Genomic DNA, 23,704 nt, shown 5'->3' with positions numbered 1-23,704 from the left:
CTGACCTTGCCCGCGGCCGAGCCCTGTTGCTGCGGGTGACTTGAGCGTTTTGGAAGGAGAGAGCTGGGGGGACCGTGGCTGCCTCTGGGTGAGGGTGCCCAGCCCGGGGCAGGTGCGTGACACACTCATTCACGCTGTTCCCAACCACTGCGGGTGTGCGCAGCAGCAGGGGTGTGACAGTGCCCCCCATCACACCCCCTGCCCGCCCTGTGCAGTGATGGGGCTGACATCCACACACACGGCTTCCTGGGTGTCGGTGCCTGCCGGCGCACGGACGCGCACCCCCGCGCACCCCAACACGCCACCCTGCCTGCAGCGACACGGGTGCTCCCAGCCCTCACCCCTGCGGTGCTGGGAGTCGCTGCCCTATTTCTTCCCCACACGGCCCCACTCCCCCTCACCTCCCATCACCCCCCCATCCTCCTTTAACTCCCAATCCCCCTTCAGCCCCCTACATCCCCCCTCATCCCCATCCACCAGTCATCACCCCCACATCCCCCCCTCACCTCCCAATCTCCCTTCAGCCCCCTGCTTCCTCCCACACACCCATCATCCCCCCATCCTCCTCACCCCCATCCACTCATCATTGCCCCCATATCCCCTCTTAACCCCTCATCCCCCCACCTCCCAATCCCCCTTCAGCCCCCTTACCCCCCTCATCCATCACCCCCACACCTCGCAATCCCCCTTCAGCCCCCCCTTACCCCCCTCATCCATCACCCCCACACCCCCAATCCCCCTTCAACCCTCCACCCCCCTCACTCATCACCCCCACACCCCCAATTCCCCTTTCAGCCCCCCTTACCTCCTCACTCATCACCCCCCATCCCCCCACCTCCCAATCCCCTTTAACCCCTCAGCCATCACCCCCCCTCCCCTCCCAAACCCCTTTCAGCCCCCCTACTCGCATCACCCCCCCACCTCCCAAACCCCCTTCAGCCCCCTTACCCCCATCACCCTCACCCAGCTCCAACCCCCTTCGCCCCGCAAATCCCCTCCCACCCCTCCGCCCCCCCCCCCCCCTCCCCCGGGCGGGGGGCAGGGCCGCCCCCTCCCCGTCTCGGCGCAGCGGCGGCTCCTCCGACCCCTCCAAAAGGCACCGGGAGCGGCTGGCGGGGCTCCTGCCCGTCCCCGGGGAGGTGGCGGCCGGGCTGGACGAGCTGTCGGTCCTCCGCGCCAAGAGCTTCTTGAGCGGTAAGGGGGCAGCGCCCCGGGTGTCCCCCTGCCCCCCCGGCCCCCTCCCTCCGCCGCCTCGGGGGCTCCCGCGCCGCTGGGGCTCAGCGGGGATGGCGCCGGGGCAGCGGGGTGGGGGTGCGGGGTGCGCTGGGGTAGCAAAGGGGAGTTTAGGCGGGGGGGGGTCTGGCTGACCCTGGCCTGAGGTTGTGACAGGTCTTCCTCAGCAGCTGGGAAGTTTCCCGGTGCAAACAACTATTTTTTTTTCTTTTCCATTTTTTCCTTTTTCCTCCTTTTTTCATTTTTTTTTCTCCCCCCTCCTTTTTTCTCCCCCCTCCTTTTTTTCTCCTCCCCCTTTTTTCCTTCCCCCCTTTTTTCTTCCCCCCTTTTTTCCTTCCCCCCCTTTTTTCCTTCCCCCCTTCCCCCCCCTCTTTTTTTCCTTTCCCCCCCGCTCCTTTTTTCCTTTCCCCTCCCTCCTTTCCCCCCCCCCTTTCTTTTTTTTTTCTTTTTTTTTTTTACCAGTTATAATAGACTAGTGAAGTACTTAGCATGCTGGCAGTGACTAATAGTTACCTGTGGTGCAGTACCGGTTTATTTGGGAACCTTTTAAAACAGGCCGTGTTAAGGCGAGTCTCGTATGGCTGCAGTTGTAATTAACAGGAGCGTTTTTCATCGAATCCCGGGATGTTTGGGTGGGAAGGGCCCTTTCAAGCCCATCCAGTCCAACCCCCCTGCCAGGAGCAGGGACATCTCCAACCGGATCAGGTTGCTCAGAGCCCCGGCCAACCTGGCCTTGAATATTTCCAGGGATGGGGCATCCACTGCCTCTCTGGGCAACCTGGGACAGTGCTCTACAACTCGCACTGTAAAAAATTTTTTCCTAATATCCAATCTAAATCTACCTCCCTCTATTTTAAAACCATTACCCCTCGTCCTGTCACACCAGGCCTTACTGAACAGCCTCTCCCCACCTTTCCTGCAGCCCCCTTTGGGCACTGGGAGGCCGCTCTCAGGTCTCCCCGGAGCCTCCTCTTCTCCAGGCTGAACAGCCCCAGCTCTCCCAGCCTGGCCTCACAGCAGAGCTGCTCCAGCCCTCTCAGCATCTGCGTGGCCTCCTCTGGACCCTCTCCAACTGACCCACATCCTTCTGATGTTGGGGGCTCCAGAGCTGGATGCAGTGCTGCAGGTGGGGTCTCACCAGGGCGGAGCAGAGGGGCAGAATCCCCTCCCTCGCCCTGCTGCCCACGCTGCTGGGGGTGCAGCCCAGGATGCGGTTGGCCTTCTGCGCTGCAAGGGCACATTGATGGCTCACGTTGAGCTTCTCGTCCACCAGCACTCCCAAGTCCTTCTCCTCAGGGCTGGTCTTGATGCATTCTCCACCCAGCCTGGATTTGTGCCTGGGATTGCCAGGACCCAGGCAGGACCTTGCACTTGGCCTGGTTGAATTTCATGAGGTTGGCACGGGCCCACCTCTCCAGCCTGTCAAGGTCCCTCTGGGTGGCATCCCTCCCCTTCCAGCGTGTTGACGGCACCACACAGCTTGGTGTTGTCGGCGAACTTGCTGAGGGTGCACTCTATCCCACTGTCCGTGTCGCCGACAAAGATGTTGAACAGGGCTGGGGCCAACACGGACCCCTGAGGGACGCCACTCGTGACTGGTCTCCACATGCACATTGAGCCGTTGACCACCACTCTCTGAGTGCGGCCATCCAGTCAACTCCTTATCCACTGAGTGGCCCGTCCATCAAACCCATGTCTCTCTAGTTTAGAGAGAAGGATGTCGTGCGGGACAGTGTCAAAAGCTTTGCACAAGTCCAGGTAGATGATGTCTGTTGCTCGTCCCTTGTCCACCGATGCTGTTGCCCTGTCATAGAAGGCCACCAAATTGGTCAGGCACGATCTGCCCTTGGTGAAGCCATGTTGGCTGTCACCAACCATCTCCTGGCTCTCCGTGTGCCTGTATCACTCTGTATCAGAGGAGCTGCTGGCTACGTTCACAAAGTCTTCCTTGTATGTGGAAGTGGAATAGTTTTGCATTGGCTAGAAAGAGCTCAGTTCACACTCCACAAGGGAAAAAAAATATCCCACAGTAGGATATGCTTTACTGAGCACGTGTTCCCGTTCTGTGCTTCTCAAAATAGTTGGAAACGTTTAAGGTTGCTGTAAAACATGTGGATTAAATGACAGAGCACCAGTCAGATTTGGCGCAGATGCCACTGGGCAACACAAGTCCTTTTTAGCAGTGGGGGAGACCCTGCCAGGGCGAGGGAGGAGGGCAACACGTGATGTCTGGTACGGGCGACCCGAAGCTGTTGCGGTAGGGAAAGGAACTCACCTGCATCCTTGCTGCCAGTGGGTTGTGGCAGGTGTCACCTGCCTCCTGCCTGGGACCTGTGTGAGCTCATCAGCAAAACTTTTTTTTTTTTTTAAATTGTGGGAGAACCCCTTTATTTATTTATTTTATAAAGAAAATATCTTTCTGACCGAGGGAAGATGTTTAAATGACTCTTTTAGATTAAAAATTAAACAACCTCAGTTTTTTGAAAAACCCAATGATTTTTTTTTCTAAATTTCCATTATTTTGTTTCTTCTTTGCAATAAAGTGCAGGAAAACAATTTTGAGGAGCTATTTAATGTGAGGGTGTGCATACCAAGCAGCAGCAAGCTGTGCCCATGAGCATCTTGGAACTGGAGGTGTGGGTGGGAAAGGAAGATCTGGAGATATCTCACAGTATGGTTTCTAGTGTTGCACAAGTGGGAGACCTGCTTTGCAGGGTGTCGTAGCTCAGCCCCGAACTGGGACCAGACTACACAGTCTCTCTCTCACTCCCCGCACCCTCCGAGGGAACAGGGGGAGATGATATAAGGAAAAGGCTCGAGGTTTCAGATAAGGACAGGGAGAGATCCTTAAAGTTACCGTCACGGGCAAAACAGACTTGACTTGGGGAAAACTATTCATTTATTGCTAAACCAAAGCAGGATAATGAGACAGAGAATGAGATAACCTCCCCCTACCTCTTCCAGGGCTTAACATTATCTCTACCACCTTACCCCCCCAGGCGGCACAGAGGGGAGAGGGAATGGGGGTTGCGGTCAGTTCATCACGTGTTGTTTTACGCTGCTGCTTTGTTGTTGGGGGAAGAACTCCTCACATTCCTCCCCTGCTCCGTTGTGGGGTCCGTCCCACGGGCCACAGTCCTTCGTGGAACTGCTCCGGCGTGGGTCATCTCTTCCACGGGGTGCAGCCCCTCCAGAACGGCTGCCCCAGCGGGGCCTCCACGGGCCACAGCCTCCTTCAGGCACCCGCCTGCCCCGGCGTGGGGTCCTCCCCGGGCTGCAGGGGGATCTCTGCCCCTCCGTGGGCTCCCCGGGCTGCGGGGGGATCTCTGCTCCTCCGTGGGCTCCCCGGGCTGCAGGGGGATCTCTGCTCCTCCGTGGGCTCCCCGGGCTGCGGGGGGATCTCTGCTCCTCCGTGGGCTCCCCGGGCTGCAGGGGGATCTCTGCTCCTCCGTGGGCTCCCCGGGCTGCAGGGGGATCTCTGCTCCTCCGTGGGCTCCCCGGGCTGTGGGGGGATCTCTGCTCCTCCGTGGGCTCCCCGGGCTGCAGGGGGATCTCTGCTCCTCCGTGGGCTCCCCGGGCTGTGGGGGGATCTCTGCTCCTCCGTGGGCTCCCCGGGCTGCGGGGGGATCTCTGCTCCTCCGTGGGCTCCCCGGGCTGCAGGGGGATCTCTGCTCCTCCGTGGGCTCCCCGGGCTGCAGGGGGATCTCTGCTCCTCCGTGGGCTCCCCGAGCTGCAGGGGGATCTCTGCTCCTCCGTGGGCTCCCTGGGCTGCGGGGGGATCTCTGCTCCTCCGTGGGCTCCCTGGGCTGCAGGGGGATCTCTGCTCCTCCGTGGGCTCCCTGGGCTGCGGGGGGATCTCTGCTCCTCCGTGGGCTCCCCAGGATGCGGGGGGATCTCTGCTCCTCCGTGGGCTCCCCGGGCTGCAGGGGGATCTCTGCTCCTCCGTGGGCTCCCCGGGCTGCGGGGGGATCTCTGCTCCTCCGTGGGCTGCACCAAAGGCTGCAGGGGAATCTTGGCCAGGAGCCGCATAACCGCCCCCCCTCTTTCTTCACTGACCTTGGCATCTGCAGCCGTTCCTCACAACAGACTGACAGATGCCTCTCAGGGTCTCTTCACATCTCATTCACATCTCATCTCCTCTCCACTTCTCGCAGTCAGGCCGGGCCGAGTTGGGCCCAGTCGCTGCCCGGCAGGAGGCCAGAGGGTAAGGCCTGCCAGGCCCACAAGGCTCGCGCCTCCCCCTCTCTGCCCCTGCTCAGCTGCTTCACATCTTCTCTCTCTGTTTATTTTTTTTTTTTTTCTGTTTTCCCCTTCTGAAATATGTTATCACAGAGGCGTTATCAACGGGACATTCTGCTACCAATTGGCTCGGCCTTGGCCAGCAGCGGGTCCGCCCTAGGCCTGGCTGAGTCCACTGAACAAAGGGGAGCGACTTCCAGCAGTTTCCTACAGAAGCTGCCACCTTAGGCCCTCCCCCACCAAACAAAACCAGAACACAGGGAATTGACATGAATGACACAAAGAGACAGGTGGACAGAAGGGAATTTCATTAATAAATAAATCAACCAAGGTCCCTGCCATGGCTCGCAGCTGGGTCTGCTGATTGTTTTTCTTGCCTCCTTTTAATGACAGCAGCGCTGGTGGGGAGACACAACCCCTGAAGAGCCATGAAGTAGTTGGGTTTCCTTGTGCCGTTTCTCCCACACCAACTCCTGGGGTGGGTTTGAGACCGAGTTGTCTCGTTTTCCTCCTCCGCAGCCAGCAGCCAAGGCGAAACCCTGCTCCCCCTGCGAGGGTTTTTCTGTGTGGAGGGAAAGGGGCTGGGAGATATCCTCTCAAAAATGTTAATTCCCGCTTGTTGGGGCAGAGATTTCTCAGGTTCAGGAGTTCACCAGCAAACCTGGTAGTCAGCGAGGTGGCCCTTTCAGCATCAAGTGAAACGGCTTCCCAGGCTGGCCGTCCAGGGGAGTGCCATCTGGGAGAAGGAGGGAGGAATCCCACCCAATCGGTTCCCCCTCCAGCTTCCTGGGGAGTGATGGTGATGGGCCGGGCAGCAGGGACCCGGTGAGCAAGGTGGGCACCTGTGGGTGAGGACCGCCATGGGGCGGAGAGCATCCTCCTCCTGTGGGGACGCAGATGCAGGCAGCAAGCTCAGTGCTTGGGGACGGGGTCAGGCATGGAGAGATTTTCTTCCTCTCCACTAAAAGGCTTTTTGTGGCAAAATAGCCTGCAGGTCCTGGACCTTGTAGTTTTTTCACTAATGCCTGTCTGATCCTTGGCTTTATCTGCTCTTTGTTTGTAGGTTGTTAAAGATTTAGGGGTAGAGGGAAAGGAAGTTGAAGATATTGCTTGTTAAAGGTCTGGGAGAAAAAAGAAACAGCAGAAGAAACGTGCAAGCCTTGCTGCTTTCAAGTAACCATCTTCTCTCTCCTCACCTTCCTCCTTCCACAGTTGCCAACAGCAAAGGTGATGCTCGTGGCCGGAGTGAGGGAACTGGGAAAAGAAGTAGGAAAAGATACTTGTCTCTTCTTGGTTTTTTGTTCGGTTTTGTGTGGTTTTTTTAAATTAAATTTTTTTCCTCTCCCTGCACCTTGTCTCCCTGGCCAATGTGAAGGCAAGTGCTGTGTTGGGAAGGCCACCTTTTCCCCCCGGGTGCTGAGCTTGCCCTGTTCCTGCCTTGCCCTTTCCTGCGGGAAAGGAGGATGCCGCCGTGGCTCTCCGGCTGGTCTCCACTCATCTCCGCTCCGTCAGGCTGATGCGCTGCGACAGTTCTGCTGAATCACTGACCCGAGGGGCTGCGCAGGGCCATTTACAGAGAGACAAAGCCAGGGGACACCGGGTGGGAGGCCAGCCCGAGATGTGTGCAGCCGAGAGCAGGTCATTTTTGGGGTTCCTTAGGTGGCTTGGGTGGCAAAATGCACTGTTTGGTGAAGGTCACGGGGAAACACCCACAGGGATTTTGCTTTATACGAGAGCAGCGCCTCGGCCCTTTTGCAGGAGCCAGCTGCGTTTGGTGGCAGGCATCTGCATGGAGGACAGTGGGCCGTCCTCCGATTTTTAACTTGTGTTCCTTCTGGCTCCACAGCTTAGGAGTGGCCCAGATGCTGATAGCAAGGTCTGCTTCTAGGTGGTGGTGGTGATCGAGTTTTCCTTTAGTGGGGAAATATCAAACCATTAAACCAGACCTCTAAGTAGAGGGCAGCACCCTTTAACTGCTCTTCTATCACCCAGGTTTATTTTTATCTTGCATCTCCAGCGCAGCAGTCTGGGACCCAGCAGAGGAGGGCTGAAGATTTTTAACAATTCATAACTCCTATGTTTTGCTCCCAGGAATCAGAAAAGCCAGTTGCTGGAGGAGCGCTGCCAGAAACCTGATCCATCCGCACCACGGGACCCTGCCTGGGTGATGTGACCGCCGTGCTTGTACGCTGCTCTGCCCATGTCCGGGACTTTGCTGGTTGGGCTGCGACTCAGGCAGGGGACCCTGAGTGGTCCCCAGGCAGCGGCACTCGCAGCTGGACGGTGTTTGGCGGGGGGAGAGCGGTTGGGAGGCAGCACGCGCACGCATGTCTGCCCCAGCGTGCTGGGGACCGGTCCCCAGTTGTACAAGCGTGTGCTGTAAACTTAATCCTGTGCTGTTGGCCCCTCGATGTTCACATAGCTCCTGAAATAATCTGTGTGGGCTGAGCCTGAGGGGAATGTCTCAGACCGCCCAGAAGCAGGGGTTTTGGTGCCATATCAGTTTGTTTTTTGTTTTTATTAAAAGCAATATTAGAACCAGGAGCTGTTTTGCGTTTGGTTATGGAGCAGAGTCAATCCTGTGTCTGGTGGAGGTGCGGTGAGCGTGGCATCCTTTGTTGCTCCCACCCGCCTGCGAGCCGGTGCTTGGCAGACAGCCCCGGGGGATGTGGAGGGCTCTGGGGTGCAAGGTGAGCCCTGGCAGTGGGAGGGAGCAGCTCTGCAGTGGACGACGTGCGTTTGCTTTTTGCCGCCTGTCCCAGCAGAGAGAAGCTGACAGATGGGCGGACTCCACTTTGGAGACTGACCCAACCTCTCCACTCGTGGCTGCCCTGCAGACATGGATGCTGCTGGGCTCGACTTCGGACCTGGTGGTCCTAGAAGGCTCAGAGATGTGGCTGGAGCTGGGAAGTTGCTTGCCCATGAGCTTCTGCACGCAGGTGCTGAGATCCCTCAGGATCTGCTCCATACAGATGTAGGAGCTGAGTTTCAGTGCTGCCTTGGGCAAAGCAGAAGGCAAGCCGAGTGTTGCAGAGCCTGGTTTTGTTTTCGTGCTGGTGGCTGGTGCCTTCTGACCTGCTGCTCTGTCTCAGCTGGTGGCTTTGCTCCTGCTGACAGCTTTACGGGATGTTAAATTACTTCCAGGGTCCACTTGATGCTCCCGTGGTGCTTGAGCCTGGCAGCTCCTCGGCACGTGTAGCACAGGAGTCAGGAAAAGGAAATTCCAAAGAGCTTTTGCGCTCTCTGAGCAGGAGCAAGGGCAAGCTGCGGTGGTAGATGCTGTTGGTGCCTGACGCCTTTCTTCCCCAGTGTGGGTGGGCGCAGCGGGTTCATCAGTGGCCAGGTGCCGCCTTCTGTCCTCATGGCGCTTGCGAGAAGCTTCCCAACTTTGCTGCATTCACTGCTGTCTGCCGGACTGACCTGCCATGCGCAAGCTCGTTGTCATCTCACTCGTTAAGTATTATCCACCCTAAAATGTCCCCAGGATTTGCTGGGGAGCACAGTACAAAATTTACAGGCGCATCTTTTAGTTAGGCTGAGTGGCGGATTTCCTCACCCGTATTTATTGTGCAGCAGTCACTCTTAGGGTGCCTGTGAGCACGGGTGTCTCCGTTTGTATCCGTGCGTGTGGTTCCCATGCTGTTCTTCTCCCCCTGCGGGCTGTGGCTTGCCTTAATTTGGTTGACTAAACCCGCTGTGTTGCTGAGCTGTCATGAAACATCGTTGGCTGGCCCTTGCTCTTTGCAAGGAGCAGTGTGTCCTCCATGGTTGCTGCTGCTGAATGAGAAGAGAGACCTCCAGCCAGTGAGCTCACTAAACATGTCCTTTTGCGCTGCTGGTAGCAGGTGATTGCTGATAAACGCAGGACCTCGTAGTTTTTCTGCTGCTGCCTGTCTGATCCTTGGCTTTCACTGCTCTTTACTTGTAGGTTGTCAAAGATCTAGGGGTGAGGGGGAAAGGAAGTTGAAGATGTTGGTTATTAAAGGTCTGGGAGGAAAGAAAAAAAAAATAAAGTTGAGAGGGGGTGAAAATGATCTTGTTAAAATCAACTCTCTTGAGGGTTGAAGCACCGGGCTGGCAGTACATCACAGCTTCCCCTGGCAGTGCGCCGCGCAGCTCCGCAGCCAGGTACACAATTTGGGCGTTCGTGGTGGTGACCTGCCTTCGTTCCTGCGGCACTGAAGTCCCTTTCCTTGGCTTTGTGCAGTTGCTCTAAAGAATCACGGCGTCAAAGAAGCGGAGAGGGATGGAGACTGCAGCAACGGACCAGCTCTGGGCTCAGCGGCCATACCGGAGGGTGAGCTGCTCCTGCTCCTCGCCGGCCACCTCTCCTTGGCAGACACCTTTGAGGGATTTTCCTCTTGTCCCATTTCCAGCCCCTTTGAATTTTACCCAAGGAGCAGGCTATTCTGTTATCGATTGCAGGATGTTTTGGTGAAGCAGTGGTTTCAGGTGGTGTAGCTCATAGTGCTTCTGACTGAGCAGAGCTTTAAGACCTCTTCAGGTCCCTGGAGCAGAAACTGTGTTGCTTCTCCTCTCCTTTTCCCATCCTTCCTGGAGAAGGTTGCTACCTGTAAATCACTTGGGTGTCGGAATCCCCTCCGTCTCGATGGAAGCACTGCTAAACTTCTGACAATGGAGATTCAGCTTAGAAAAGCTTCTCTGTCCTCGTGTAAATGGGCCGTAGGTATGACATGGAAGCCAAGCAAAGCAAGATGTTTTGAGTGTGGTCTTCAACATGGGCACATGGGTCCCGACTTGGGTATGTCAGTTGGACTTGATGATCTCCGAGATCTCTTAAGATCCTTAAGATTCTATGATTCTGTGTTGTCCAAACACTGGTGAAAACAGGGAAGAAAATGTCGTGGAAGTCTTCCCTAGGTTTGAGGTAGCGATGGATGACACTGAGTACGTGGATAGGTGCTGATGGGCCATATGCTCAGCCCGTATACACGGGGTATGTGGACATATCCTGGGAGCTCTGCAAGAGGCGTATAGTTGGCTCTGTTGATGATGTTGGAGGCAATGCTGGTGATGCTGCAGCATGGCTGGGCTGAGTCTGCTGCTTCCATGGTTTATTCAGAGACGCTGGGAGATGACCCCCTGTCTCCAAACCGCACGCAGTGAACAGGGAGAGGTCAGGGTCCAGCAGCGCGAGGTCTCGTGAGGATGCGGGTCTCCCCTTCCTTTCCTCCCCGGCACCTGAGCGCTTGCTGCAGCGCTGTCCCCTGCCTGGCTGTCATCCAGAGCAGGGCGAGTGTGCTGACCAGCCCCAGCCCCTTTCCAAACGCTCACTCACCTCTTAGCAGTGAGTATAATTATTGTCCTGCTTGAGAGAGCTGAGGAGATGGGATCTTGGTGTCTAGTGAGAGAAATGCTAAATCCAAGATGGTTAATGACCAAAATACTGAGAGTTTTCTGCTGTGGATGTAACAAAGTTGTGCTCAGCTGGGCTTGATGGGGGTTGATGTCCTGCTCATCAACAAGATGCCATCCTTGTAGAGGTACCAAGCTGGGTGTTAAAAGCTCTGTGTTTAGCTCTTCCAGGGGCCTTTTTGTGTGATGCTGGACACAGCAGGGGCTCAGAACCTGCCTCTGTGCCACAAGAAAATGCTCCTACGTGTTTAAAAAAACCTACTTCCACTTGGTCTGTCATCTTCAATGTCCAGACTTCCTTTATCTTATCTCTTGGTCCACCCTGATTCGTCCCTTCCCCTCCTCTCATTTTCCAGCCTTACTTTTTTGGCCTGTCCTTTTCCATCAAGACTCCCTCCAGCAGCGGTCTCGGCAGAGGAGAGGTACCTTAAACTGAGGTTAAGCAGGAAAATCCCTCTAAAGGGCCCAAGGCCTTAGCGAGGCCGAGAAGAGGGTGAACCAGCCCTGCCGAGGTGCACAGCGATGCAGGTATGCGTCCTGGTCAGTGCAGTTAGGGAAGGACAGAGCGCTACTGTGGCAAAACGATGCCTTCAAAGCTCCTTTGATGCCTTCAAAGCTCCTCAAAGGATTAAAGTGCGTTTGGCAGCACTAATTAACCCACACACTGAGGTCAACCCCAGTAAATAGAGAGTGTTTATGCCCTGAATAAAGGGAAGGAGAAGGGGAAGAAACCTGGACAATGAAACAGGAGTTGGCAGCCACAATAGCTGGACTTGGCTGAGACTAGGCGCTAGACCCTAATTAATCCTGACGTCTATACATTACGAAGCGGGGGAAGCGGGCCAGAGCCAGCTACTGCGGCTTCCCTGCCTGCAGCCAGGTTAGTGGTACAGGACAGTTTTGGCTCTGGATGGCTGTGGGGCTTCTGGGGTCCACGCTACGGGAGCACCTCTGCCTTCCAGAGGGCTCCTGCTTCCAGCTGGCCGGAGTGTCCCTTCAGGGACCTGTTGCCCTCCGAGAGGGGTGGCCGGATGGTACTGTCACAGCTGTGAAAGCTGTTCAGCTTCTGGAGAGCTGAACCAGTGATTTTCTTGGGTTTCCATGGCCTTTGCCCTTAGGCAGCACCATAGGCTTGAAGGAGTTTACTGGAAGCCTATAGGGATCATTTCAGAGCTGGGGAAACCGAGTCACACAGCAATGTCTGCCACTCAGGGTCAGGCGAAAGCTCCTGTGGGCCTGCTCCCAGCCCTGGCAAAGTGGTGATGTGGTCTGCAAAGCACCGCGCTCTGCACCACCGTGATGGGCGAAGGCTGGTGCGATGCCTGCAGCGCTTAGGGGTGCTCCCCTGGGTCCTGCCAGTGCCTGTGTTAGCGATGCTTTTGTGCCTGTCAGCTCCTGCCTGGTGCCAGGGAGCAGGGATGAAAAGCCAGGGCTCCTGGGACATCAGCTGCTCTCCCAAGCTGGTAGGGAAGCTCCTCTGCACCTTGTAATCTTCACGGATCTCCAGGTGCAAAGGACACTGTCAGCCAGCACCCTGGTCCCTTCTGCTGCGTCCTGTCCTGCTGGCTCTGAGGCTGCTGACCCATATCACCGCCTAAATTTGTTAAGCTGGTAGGAGTGAGCCCCTCTTGAGGAAGATGGAGGCACTGATCAGCTCAGCCCATTCCTGCCTGGGAATGCAGCGCTCCCTTGGACGTTGACTTCACAATCCTGGAGCTTGAGGAGAGGATGGGAGGGCCAGTGAACTGTAAAATGTGTAAGCTGTGTAGCATTAAAAATGCATCGGAAACTTCAGATTGATGGTTTGTCCTCCCTCCTGTTCTAGAAGAAAGTGGCGTTTCAGAAATCAGATTTTTTTTTTTGCTATGATTTCAAAAGCCAAACTCTTAGGCTTTAGCTTTCACCTTCTCTGTTTGCACTGGTTAAGGCCTGTTGCAGCGTTGGGCTGGCCACCTCGACCTCGGGGCAAGTGAAGAGTCTGGAGCACCAGTCTTATGAGGAGCAGCTGAGGGAACCGGGGTTGTTCAGTCTGGAGAAGAGGAGGCTGAGGGGAGACCTCATCGCTCTCCACAGCTGCCTGAAAGGCAGGTGTTGATCTCTTCTCCCAAGTAACTTATGACAGGACAAGAGGAAATGGCCTCAAGTTGCAGCAGGGGAGGTTTAGGTTGGGTATTAGGAAGCACTTCTTTGCTGAAAGAGTGGCCAGGCACTGGAACTGGCTGCCCAGGGCAGTGGTGGAGTCACCACCCCTGGACGTGTTCAAAGAACGTGTAGACGTGGCACGGCAGGACATGGTTTAGTAGGCATGGTGGTGCTGGGTTGATAGTTGGGCTTGATGATCTTGGAAGTCTCTTCCAAGCTTAATGATTCTGTGATTCTATGGTGGGAGGAGGGAGCAGGCAATGGAGGCAACACCTCTAGGCTGGTCCCTTGTTCTTTGCCCATGGGTAGCCCTCACGGGCACACCACAGTCCTTCTCCAGGTCTCTTCTCTGGCACCTGGGGAGGACAGGAGGGATATGAATGAGGCCAGGAGCTGGGCAGGTCTCTCCCAAGAGTTGCTGAACCTGCAGGAGTATCCCCATCCTTGTGGGCCAAGCAGCAGCAGGGAATCCCCAGCCAACGCTTGCCGCAAGCAGATTTGCAGTGGGTTTGCTCTCCACTGAACATCCCCCAGCATTTCCAGCACCATGCTGTCCTAGGTCACATCTGGCTGCCAGGACCCTCCCGGGCTGTGGGAAAGATGGGAACTACATGAGTGAAGCCACCCAGGTGGACGCGGGTCAACATTAAATGCAGCTGACATGAAACGCTGTTTTGATTCAGGGTTGTCAGAAAGGCTTGTTTCCAACAGAATACAAGAATGGTCCGGTTCCTGATGGTGTCCGGTTTCATTCTGCAAGCCGTTCTGAGATTTTTATTTGCTCTTCGCATAGGATGAGTATAAATGTCCAAATCTGAGTCTAAGTGACCACTCCTGGGATGGAAGCAAAGTTTTTCCATCAGTTTGGATTAGGATACGCTTGGGCAGCTGTACGGAAGAGTTACATGACCTCAGAGAAACCCAGCAGAAGGTACCACCATAGGTGATCCCAAGGTGATCCCCATTTTTCTCTGGCCAGCCTTCGGTTGGTGGAGTTTACCCAAGCGAGGCGGAGGAGAGGAAAATCTGAGAATGAGCTGTAGGCCTTGACCTCTGCTAGGTACAGCAGATTCATCAGGTCTGAGAAAACCTGTGTCATAGCTCTGGCACCGCGGCAGGGTGCGTGCCTAGAGGCAGTTACAAGGATGGAGGTCTCTGGTGCTGTTCCCCTTCTGCAGGAAGGGTACAAAACCAAGAAGCTGCTTGACCAGTGCACTGGTGGATTTGGTGAGAGCCAGTACCCAGCGTTACATCAGCAAGATGCCGTTGAGAAGGGCTTCCTTTCCCTCCGGGGTTTCCCACGCTTTGTCTCCTCCAGCTGGGGCTTGGGTGACGAGTGTCCAAGCAGAATGGAACTCACCATTCCATCTAGCTCACTGTTAGAAAAGGGTGATGTGAGCACGGCACGTACCTGCTGATCTCCTCTCTCCCCCAGGCGCTCGACGGCTTCATGCTGGTGGTGACGTCAGAAGGATTGATATTTCACTCCTCGCATACAATTCAGGATTATCTGGGATTTCATCAGGTTGGTGGGACACCTCTGACTCGCTGTGGTGGCTTTGCGGAGTGGATTTTTCCTTGGTGGTGGGGAATAGCCCCAGGTTCCCTGCAGGAAGGAAGTTCTGCAGTGATCACAGGGTCTCGGGGAGCTGTGTAGGGCTTTTCCTTGGTCTTTTGAATTTGGACCCCGTGTTACCAGATGTGGTTGTGGGGAGGTGTCAAAGCAACTTTGCTAGCCCACAGATGCTTTCCACTAGCCACGTTGACAGGCTATGAGGTTCATGGTCCCGTTGTGTAGTGCCATGGTGAGATGTTTGAGGTTCCCTGCCCTACAGTCCTCCAGTTACTGTGGTTTGGTGTTGCTCCCACACAGCTGGCTTTCCGCGGCATCTGGGGTAGATGAGGACTATCCACCTGGGCAGGGCGAGCGAGCCCCAGAGCAGGTGCCTTGTTCTCGCGCTAACAGTGTGGGGCTGGGGTGGCTTTGCTGCTGTTCTGTTTCCAAACTCATGTTTTCATCTCATGCTGTAAATCAGCAATAAGATTTTGAAGGACACCGTGTTACGGGGACAAGCTTGTCAGAGAGGAGCTGTACTGCTGATGCGAGCAACCCTAGAATGTGGAGGGAGGTCTGGCCCAGCAGGGGCAAGGGGTCCTTAGAGCCAGATCTGCTGTCTGTTCCCACCAGCATCAGCTCTGGTGGAAAGTATCAGACCTCATTCAGCCAGGGACCTAGTTGAGCACCAGGGAAATTGGGCGAGATACGGCCAACTGGTGCTGTGACAGGCTGTTTCCAGGTGGGACGTGAGAACTGGTGCCTCGGGACAGGCTGCAGAGTTCACATGTTGCTTTTTTTCCTCTAGACAGATGTCATGCACCAGAGCATCTTTGAGCCAATCCACACGAAGGACCAGCAGGAATTCAGACACAACCTCCACTGGGCCCTCAACCCACCCCACGTTCCTGAGGGTAAGTCTTCTCCAGAAGGTAAACGCAGGCTGGGAATCAGGCGTCCTGATTGGCATGAGGTGTATAGCTCCCCACGCACGCCGGGGAGCCCAGCTTCCTGCCATCGCTCACGTGGGGCTCGCATCCTTGTGGCTTCATCCAAACATTGTGGCTTTCCCCGAGTTTCTGCTGCTGTGCTCTGCAAGCTGCTGCGGTCTCCAATGCTGGGGACCTTCAGCCCTTTATTGGGACCTCCAACCCTTGCTGGGCATCCTTGCTTGCTCCTTTCCCGGTCCCTTTCTCCTACAGGGGAGAAGCGTCTCAGCTCTTCTGTTGTCACCTACAAACTGGATCAGCTGCCCACAGAGAACTCCTCCTTTCTGGAAATGAGCTTCGTGTGCTGCTTTCGCTGCCTCCTGGATAATTCCTCTGGCTTCCTGGTGAGTACAGACACATGCTACGACCTCCGCAGCAGGAGGGATGCAGGCTTACCCCGAGGGGTCCATGCCACTACTGGAGCATAAAAGTTGGCCTTGAAAGACCCGGCGCTCCTTTCTGCCGTGTGTAGCACCTGCCTCTCTCAACAAGGAGATATTTCTGCTGGTTTTCATAGGTTTGGTCTGTTCCTACAACCTCTCCATGTGGGTTTTGTTCCTCTCCTCTCAGAGACGCTGAACCTTGAACAAAAGTGCTTTTCCTCCACGCGTTTTGCCGGGTTTTTGTGTTAAAGGCATGTCTTAAGTGGTGTTCATCCCTGCTCCTCTCTGCTGTAAGTTAGTGGGGTTCTTACCTTCAGAACCACAGGTGTAGTGATGCTGTTTCCCACTCTCATCCTGCTTCAGCCTGGAAACTCAATGTGAGGAGAAAGTCTTGGTTGTCCATTATTTAGAAGCAACGCTAACTGAGCAACAGCTCAGTTAAAACGTAGAGATGCATTGTGCAATGCCTTGATGCAACTGCAGCATGTGCTGCATCCTGCAGCTGAGCCCTGGGCTGGCAGTGAGCGGCCGCAGGGGTAGAAAGCAATGGGCTGCTGCTGCGGGGAGCTCAGCATAGCGTCACTTTGATCCTCTGTCTTATTTCAATGGGGAGCACAGGAGCCGCAAGGGACAAGTCACAAGGGATTATTTGCATCAGCTCTGCAGCACGATGGCTCGCTTTCTGTGCAGCCTTCCTCCCTCGCTTCTCTCCACCCAGTTTTCTGTGTGACACTGAACTTTTCTTCTCTTCCCAGGCTTTAAACCTTCAAGGCAGGCTGAAATTCCTTCATGGGCAGAACACAAAGGCTGAAGATGGGTCTGCACCACCACCTCAACTTGCTCTCTTCGCTATCTCCACCCCCTTGCATCCCCTGCAGGTCAGATCTGAACCAAGAACATGATCTTCAGGACGAAGCACAAGCTGGACTTCACCCCTGTAGCGTGTGATGCCAAGTAAGCAGCGAAGCTGATTCGAAGGGCTGCAGGCTTCCAGTGTGCCATTCCACACCCTGCCTGGGTGACATCCCACTCCAGCTCTGCCTCTGAGCTGGGGGCATCCTCTGTTTCCCGCAGGGAGAAGATTGTTTTGAGCTACACCGAGGCAGAGCTGCGCACGTGCGGCACCGGCTACCAGTTTGTCCATGCTGCTGACGTGCTGTACTGCGCCGAGAACCACATCAGGAGTAAGAGTCCCTTCCCTGGTCCCTTGTGCCCATCTCTGAGGCTGGTGAGTGGCTATAGGCAGCTCCATTGGCTTCTGTGTCAAGCCTGGCAGCTCTTTCCCCTTAGGATGCTTTGCTCTGCGCCTTGCTGTGATGCTCTCTTCACTGCAGGGAGCTTGGGGTGGTGCGTAGCGAAGGGTATTTAACTGGGATGGTGTCCTCAGCCTGTGCCAGCCATGCTGCTGCCATGACCCCGCCTGCTTCTCCCGGCTTGAAACAGCAGTGTCGCTGGAGGCAGCCCTGCCTCCGGTGATGTGCTGACAGCCCTTGGCATGCGTCCTTCCTCCTGGCAGTGATGAAGATGGGTGAGAGCGGCCTAACGGTCTTCCGCCTGCTGACAAAGGAGAATCACTGGAAGTGGGTGCAGGTGAATGCGCGGCTCGTCTACAAGAATGGCAAGCCTGAGTACATCATCGTCACGCAGAGACCCCTCGTGTAAGCGCCATCTGGGTCAGTCCAGGCTGAGATGGGGACAGGTGGGCTTTTCCCATCGGTGTTGGCTCTGAGACACCCTGAGCAGGGCAAGATGTTTGATTTCACCATTGTTTCTTGTGCCTTGTGAAGGAGCAGCCATAGGATGCTGTGCTTTGATGCTCTTCAGCCGCATCCCCCTCTGCAAGGCCACCCTGTATCTCTGGTGTCCTGGGCACCGGTCCAGACTTAGCCTGGGGAGACTGGTGCTGTAGGAACAGGCGGGTGCAGGAACAGCTGTATAGCAGCAGCCCAATATCACTGTCCCAAGGGGTGGTTGCAGCATAGATGAACAAGGCAAAGGCGTGACTTCCTCTTGGCAGAGCTCTGTTATCCTCTGCATTTTAAGTATCCTCTTGGTTGTGCTGCAGATGTGTGTTTTTGTGTGTGTGTACATTTATAAAAACGTGTGTGTGTTTATTTGTACGTAAATGCTTATGTGTGTGGTTCTGCTCAGTACATGCATGAAATGGCTTGCAGGAACCACAGTTATCCATTGCAGAAGCATTTTGTGGCATGTGTTTGTGCATATACACACCCCAGACTCCTCTTCCTGCCCTGCAGAGATGAAGGAGGAGGAGAGCACCTTCACAATCGGTCCATGCATCTGCCCTTTACCTTTGCCTCAGAAGAGGCACTCTTATTCCAAAGTGCTTACCCTCTCCTGGGCTTCCCTGCCCCTTTCCAGAGCAAAGGCAAAACCAGCGAGTCCAAGAAGACCTTCTGCAGCCATGGAAGGTGCTCCCAGAAGGATGGCGTTGACCCCAGTTCTCCACTGGGTGCTGTGATGCGGCAGGATAAGGTCTTGTACGTCTCCCATCCAGCTCCTGCACCGAACCACTCCTTCAGCAGCAGCTTCAACAAACACCTGGAGGATGTGTCCTTGCTGGATGCAGGAGGAGATGCCTGGAGTATGGGCGCTGCTCCAGGTTCTTCAAGAGGGGACAGCCTCAAAGAGGAGCTGGTGGATTTGCAGCAGGAGAACCCTCTGCTGGCCACCCTAGACTTGCTCTTCATTAAGAGCAATGAGAGCTGCTCCAGCAATGAGCTGTTAAGTGCACTGGAGGGCCTGGGGCTGAATGCTGAACACCTGGAGCTCCTGCTGCTGGGTGAGAAAACGGTGATGGTCAATATGGACCCTGACCGCACTCCCTCCCTAAACAACTGCCTCACCAGCAATGAGATTCTCTCCTACATCCACTCCACTCTGGTGAACAAGCACGAGGGAGGACAACAGATCTGTCCTCTGCCAGTCACGTCCCTGAGCCCACGTGGAGGGCGAGGACTCGCAGTACCTATCCCAGCACATGGTACAGCCCAGCATTGTCCTGGGCCAGGCCACTGCTCCGCTGTGGGAACGGCCCCTCCATACCATGCCAGGGCAGCGGCCCCCATTGCTGCTGGAGCCAGCTGAGGAGGAGGAGGAGGAGCCAGCTGATGGCTCACAGTGGAAGCCAGCTGGGGAGGAGGATCTGCTCTGCTTCCTCCAGCCGGCACAGGGCACCCCATGGGACAAGGCGCCTGGCTCACCCTCAGGAGCCCCCTGCCCACAGGAGCCACCCAGGGCTCGGCAGCTGGAGGGCGACTTCCCGGCCATGCATCCCACCCAAGAGGATGCTCGCCCATCCTTCTCCCTGCCCAGCCAGTGCCAGGGCCGCGAGGGACCACCCAGCCAGATGAAACACCGCCGCCAGCGGATGAACGGATTATGTGGCCACATCCCTGACTTTGCTGTGCACCTCCTCCCCAGCCTGTGGCAGGACTACGTTTCCCCGCTCCTGGGGTCCCCAGCTCAGCCTGGTTTTTATGACATCAGCCAAGACTTGATCTCCCAGCGCCAGGGCTCTTGGGTACAGGGCCTGGTGTGCCGGCAGTACTGATTATGCAGCCGGGGGTCCCAGAAAGATGCGGCTCTATTCCCCAGGTTTTTCCCCTCCTCCTCATACCAACTTCTTCCCGAAAAGCAGCCGAACCCTGTTCCCTCCGTGCCTCAGCACCCGTTTCCGAGCTCGTCTGCAGAGCGCTTCAGGAGCATCAGCAGCCCGTTGGAGACTCCCGTGAACTCCTATGAGATGTACACCTCTGCACTGAGCCAGGAGAACAGGCACAGGGTAAGGGCTTCTCTCCGCTCTCATGCTTATTTTTTTTTCTGTGCTGGAATTTCCTGGGGATCTCAGCGCAGGGAGGCATGCGCTGCCTGATCAGTAGATAGGAATCATCTTGCTCTAGGTGGTGCATGGCCACCTAGACTTGAGGGGCACCAAGAGTTGAAGAGCAAAAAAGCAGAGTGTGGTTTCTTCCCTTTAGAAGGTGGCTTTAGAAGGACCATCAACTCTCTGGGCTGGGGCTGGTAACGTGGAGGGCTGGTCTAGGTCCTGGAGAAGCCCATCTCTGTAGTCATAGTTCCCCAGCCCTGCCCTGCTGATCACTGTCCCCAAGGCAGCTTGTTCCTTGCTGCCAGACATCTGCTGCTGCTGGAAGGGTGCTCTGCTGTCTCACAGAGATCTCTCTGGAGCCATCAGATGCTGTCAAAGCATCTTCTGCTTCTTCCTGAAGGCCATACCCTGCACCTCGAAGTCCTCCCATTCTCCACCTTCTCCAACTCGATACTCCAGGCATCTTCTAGCTCTGCTGAAGAGCTTGACTCTGGCCCTGCCTGGGAGTTTGGAAGTTTGTAGGACCAGTGAAGAACAGCCCCGACGCATCTCTAGAGCTTGGTGGCCACTTCATGTGGCTGGTGTGGCTTTGGCTTGCCAGGAGGGTGCAAGACCCAGGTGCTTGCTTCAGATGACTTACAGATATGTTTCATGAGTGAGCTGCAGGGCTGTGATGCCTGGTCAGGCTCTGCGAAGGTCAACGAGCAGGTCAGCAGGTGAAAATTAGTGCCAGCTAAACCAGGCTGGGTTTTCTTGCTTTTTTTTTTTTTTTTTTTAACAAGTTTCCCACCATCCTGCCCCTGCCGAGGCTCCGTGTGCTGATCCGGTAGATCCCTCACCTGGGAAGAGCAGTAGCAGCAGCAAGGCTGGAGGGCAGGTTTTCCCCAGGGCACAGGAGCGTGCTGGGCTGCGATGAGGGTCTTTATCTCATGGTGTCCAAGAGCTGCGTGGCTCTCAGTCCGCTGGAGGATATCCGAGTGCGTTTGTCGCTTTGCCGTCTCTCATCCTACCCAACTGACCTGAAGGTGTGATGTTTGCGTGGCAAATCCCATGCTTTGCCCCAAAGCCAGGGAGCAAGCTCTCCATCGCACCAGTCTTTGCCGTTCTGCCGTTAACTGAGTGCGTTTTTTGGATGCTTTTTTTGCCAGGCTTTTGGAAACCCAGGCTGCTTCCATGGTTTCCGATGGCTAATGTCCTCCAGCTTCAACAAACTTTGCAATTACATGCGTGATCCAACACAGATGGAAGACTCACATGTCCAAGAAAAAAAAAAAGACAGGAAAGGTTTGGACCTCTAGTATTAAATTTCCTGCCATCTGAGCCAAGCACCTGCAGCTGTGGTCACATTGTACAGATATTGCCTGTTTTATAAAGAAAGTGAACCCTGACTTGTGTTTTTGTGTTTCCCTGTGTCCCAGGTGTTCCCTTTATCGGCATCCAGATTAGAGCTCCTGTAGCGAACACCCTGGGTTCCGCTGTGCTGTATGTGACGTGCCCACCTTGGCTAATAAGCAGTTTTTCTCCTGGGTGATGGGGTCTGAAGTACCTGAACCGGTATTAAGTATTAATTAAGTATCATTAAGTATCATTCTCAAACAGCAGGAGCAGGCTGGCATGTAAGCCATACCTTGCGTCTGTGCCTAAAAAGATTGCAGATAAGTACTGGAGCTGCCTAACCTACGGAGATGATTTCAGATTTACTGTACAATAACAAAGCTTCCAGTAAGAAAAAGAAAATAATTTAAATTATACTTGATTTTAAGTACTGATAGAGTGATATTTTCCCACAGAAAATAAATACAACCCATATGTATGTATATAATATGAATTGACAGATTTATTTTTATGCCGCTCCAGTGGAGGAAAAAAAAAACCCTCTTATTTTCCCAAAGTGGGATGGGACAAAAAGGCTGCTCAAAAGATCAAAGATCAGAAATACAGCAACCCTTTAAGGAACCTGACAAAGCATCATCCCTCCTCTTGCATGTCCAGCTTTGGTTTCCTGTGAACTTTCCATCCTTTTCATGTCAATAAATGGTTTCGGACCTCAGCCCCTGCCATCTCCCTTGCTGGTTGTGTGTCTCTTCCCCGGCTCAAGCGTGTCAGGGTTTGGCTGGCTTGCAGCCTTGGAGCCCAGATCTTGCTGCTGGCCACCCAGGACAGCGGCCGCCTGCAAGGCAGGCAGGCAGGGCTCACCCCTGCGTGACGGGAACAGTTACAAGCTTTGCAGCCCAGGTGGTGAAAGGACCTTTTCCTGTGGGTTTCCCTCACCAGAGTAAGGCAGAGCCCTCAAAAGCTAGGAAGGAGCTTTCTCAGCTTGTACCTGCTTTTCCCTGTTCCGCAGGGCATGCGGTGGAGAGAGCCCAGCCCTTGTCCACTGCCTTCGTGAACAGCTGAGGTTTACAGGGCTGGAGAAGGAAGCAGTTGAGCTTCCATGTGAGTTTGGGGTGCAGTCTGGCTTGGCCACGAGGCTCTGGCTCCTGCTTGCCCTGCCTGTAATAAACCCTCTGCTCAGGAAGATCAGAGCTGCGACTGGGCGATGCTCAGCCCCTGGAGAAGAAAATTTCCTCTGAGTACAATTGCTCTTGGTCCAGTGCTGTTGTCCCATCTGATGCAGGGGACTGCCACGTGCAGGAGGTGTAGCCTGGAAGAGCTGAAGGTGAAGCCAACGTTGGGATGGCAGGCAGCCACCCCACCCCAGCAACGCTCGCAGCCTTTGGGGTGCTGGGTGCGCACCACCTCGTGTTCCTGCTCCTGCTGCGGACATGCCTGCAGCACCGCAAGTACCCGGAGGGCGCTTTCCAAAATGTTGGAGAGGTCGGTGAGCCGGGCAGGGCTGGGCTATGCGGTGAACGCAGCTGCTGCCTGTCTGGTTCGTGAGCATCATCCCTTTATCGCAGGAGCATCTTCAGCCAGCTCCAGCGGGTGATGCCACGTGGTCTTCAAGGTGAGTTATGGATTTATACACCCCAGGGATGCAGCATTTCAGAGGGGGACAGCCTGGAGGTTGGTTGTGACTTCTCTCTAGAGGAAGCAGACTTCATATGCTTGTTTTGTCCTTTGGGAGTCAAAAGGAACATGGAGAAAGGTGACAGGGTGGGATGGTGAACCCCGGTCTCTAAAAGGAAGCAAGCCAGGAGGTTGAAATTGGTTGATATACTGAATATTTAAATCGCAGTTGGTTTGGACAGCTAGTACCCAGGAGATTAAAAGAATCAGCTGATTCTCTGCTCTGGTGATCTGAGTGTCAGATTTTAAAGAAATGGGGGAAAAGCAAGTATTCTGCCAATGTTTAGAAAGAATCCAGTGGGATAACTAGAGACCAACAAGTCAGGTGGGTTTATATGGACCAGAGCAAATTCCCCAGAAGGGCACTTCATTGCTCTAAATTGAAAAGATTGCTCTTATTATTCAATGTGGTCTTTATGCAAAATTTGGGTGGGTGTTTTTTTACCATTAAAAAAAAAAAGACATCAGAAACAAGTTTGAAATGAACTGAGAAACTTGACAGAGAAGGGTGATGGAGAAGTCTCAACAGACTTCAGTGAGAGCTTTTTGCTCATCCTGCATGACCTCATGTAGGAAGGTATCTGCAATATGCAGAAGCAGAAGCTCCCTCTGGGCCAGTTCTCTTTCATACAGGAGTTTGAAATATGAGCTTTGCTCAAGTTTGGGGTAAAAGTGCAAAGTTTTCTATGAGATCAGTTGTGCAGCCTTGTATACGTAAAAATATATAGCTATATAGAGATATGTTGACATCCAAAATGTATATATTTATAAAATGTCTACATAATATAAAGTCTCTTTCAAGACAAACTAGCTGATACTTTTCCCCTGTGGTGTTTCTTCCAGCTGGAAATTAGAAAAAAGACAGGCTTGTTTTTCTGAATATTAAATTTTACAACATTCCCACCCCTACCTGGCACCTGCTTTTCCA

General features: G+C 54.7%; 1 protein-coding gene across 1 annotated transcript; it reads left to right on the top strand.

Moving 5' to 3' along the window:
• The first annotated feature begins 217 nt into the window (after positions 1 to 217).
• Positions 218 to 22,410, top strand: LOC104482162 (aryl hydrocarbon receptor-like). The gene is given in 16 exon segments (XM_086751219.1): positions 218 to 324; positions 1,070 to 1,194; positions 9,680 to 9,782; positions 14,422 to 14,515; positions 15,354 to 15,477; positions 15,748 to 15,878; positions 16,673 to 16,804; positions 16,807 to 16,871; positions 16,992 to 17,101; positions 17,434 to 17,575; positions 18,176 to 18,889; positions 18,891 to 19,722; positions 20,598 to 20,792; positions 20,916 to 21,051; positions 21,186 to 21,236; positions 22,283 to 22,410. Coding segments are annotated over 16 exon segments (3,189 nt in total).
• The last annotated feature ends 1,294 nt before the right edge of the window (positions 22,411 to 23,704 follow it).

The sequence above is a fragment of the Chlamydotis macqueenii genome, chromosome 6 (genome assembly GCF_036417535.1).
Source record: "Chlamydotis macqueenii isolate bChlMac1 chromosome 6, bChlMac1.mat, whole genome shotgun sequence".
NCBI lineage: Eukaryota > Metazoa > Chordata > Aves > Otidiformes > Otididae > Chlamydotis > Chlamydotis macqueenii.
Note: the sequence above shows the minus strand (reverse complement) of the source record. Positions and strands in the feature narration are given on the sequence as shown.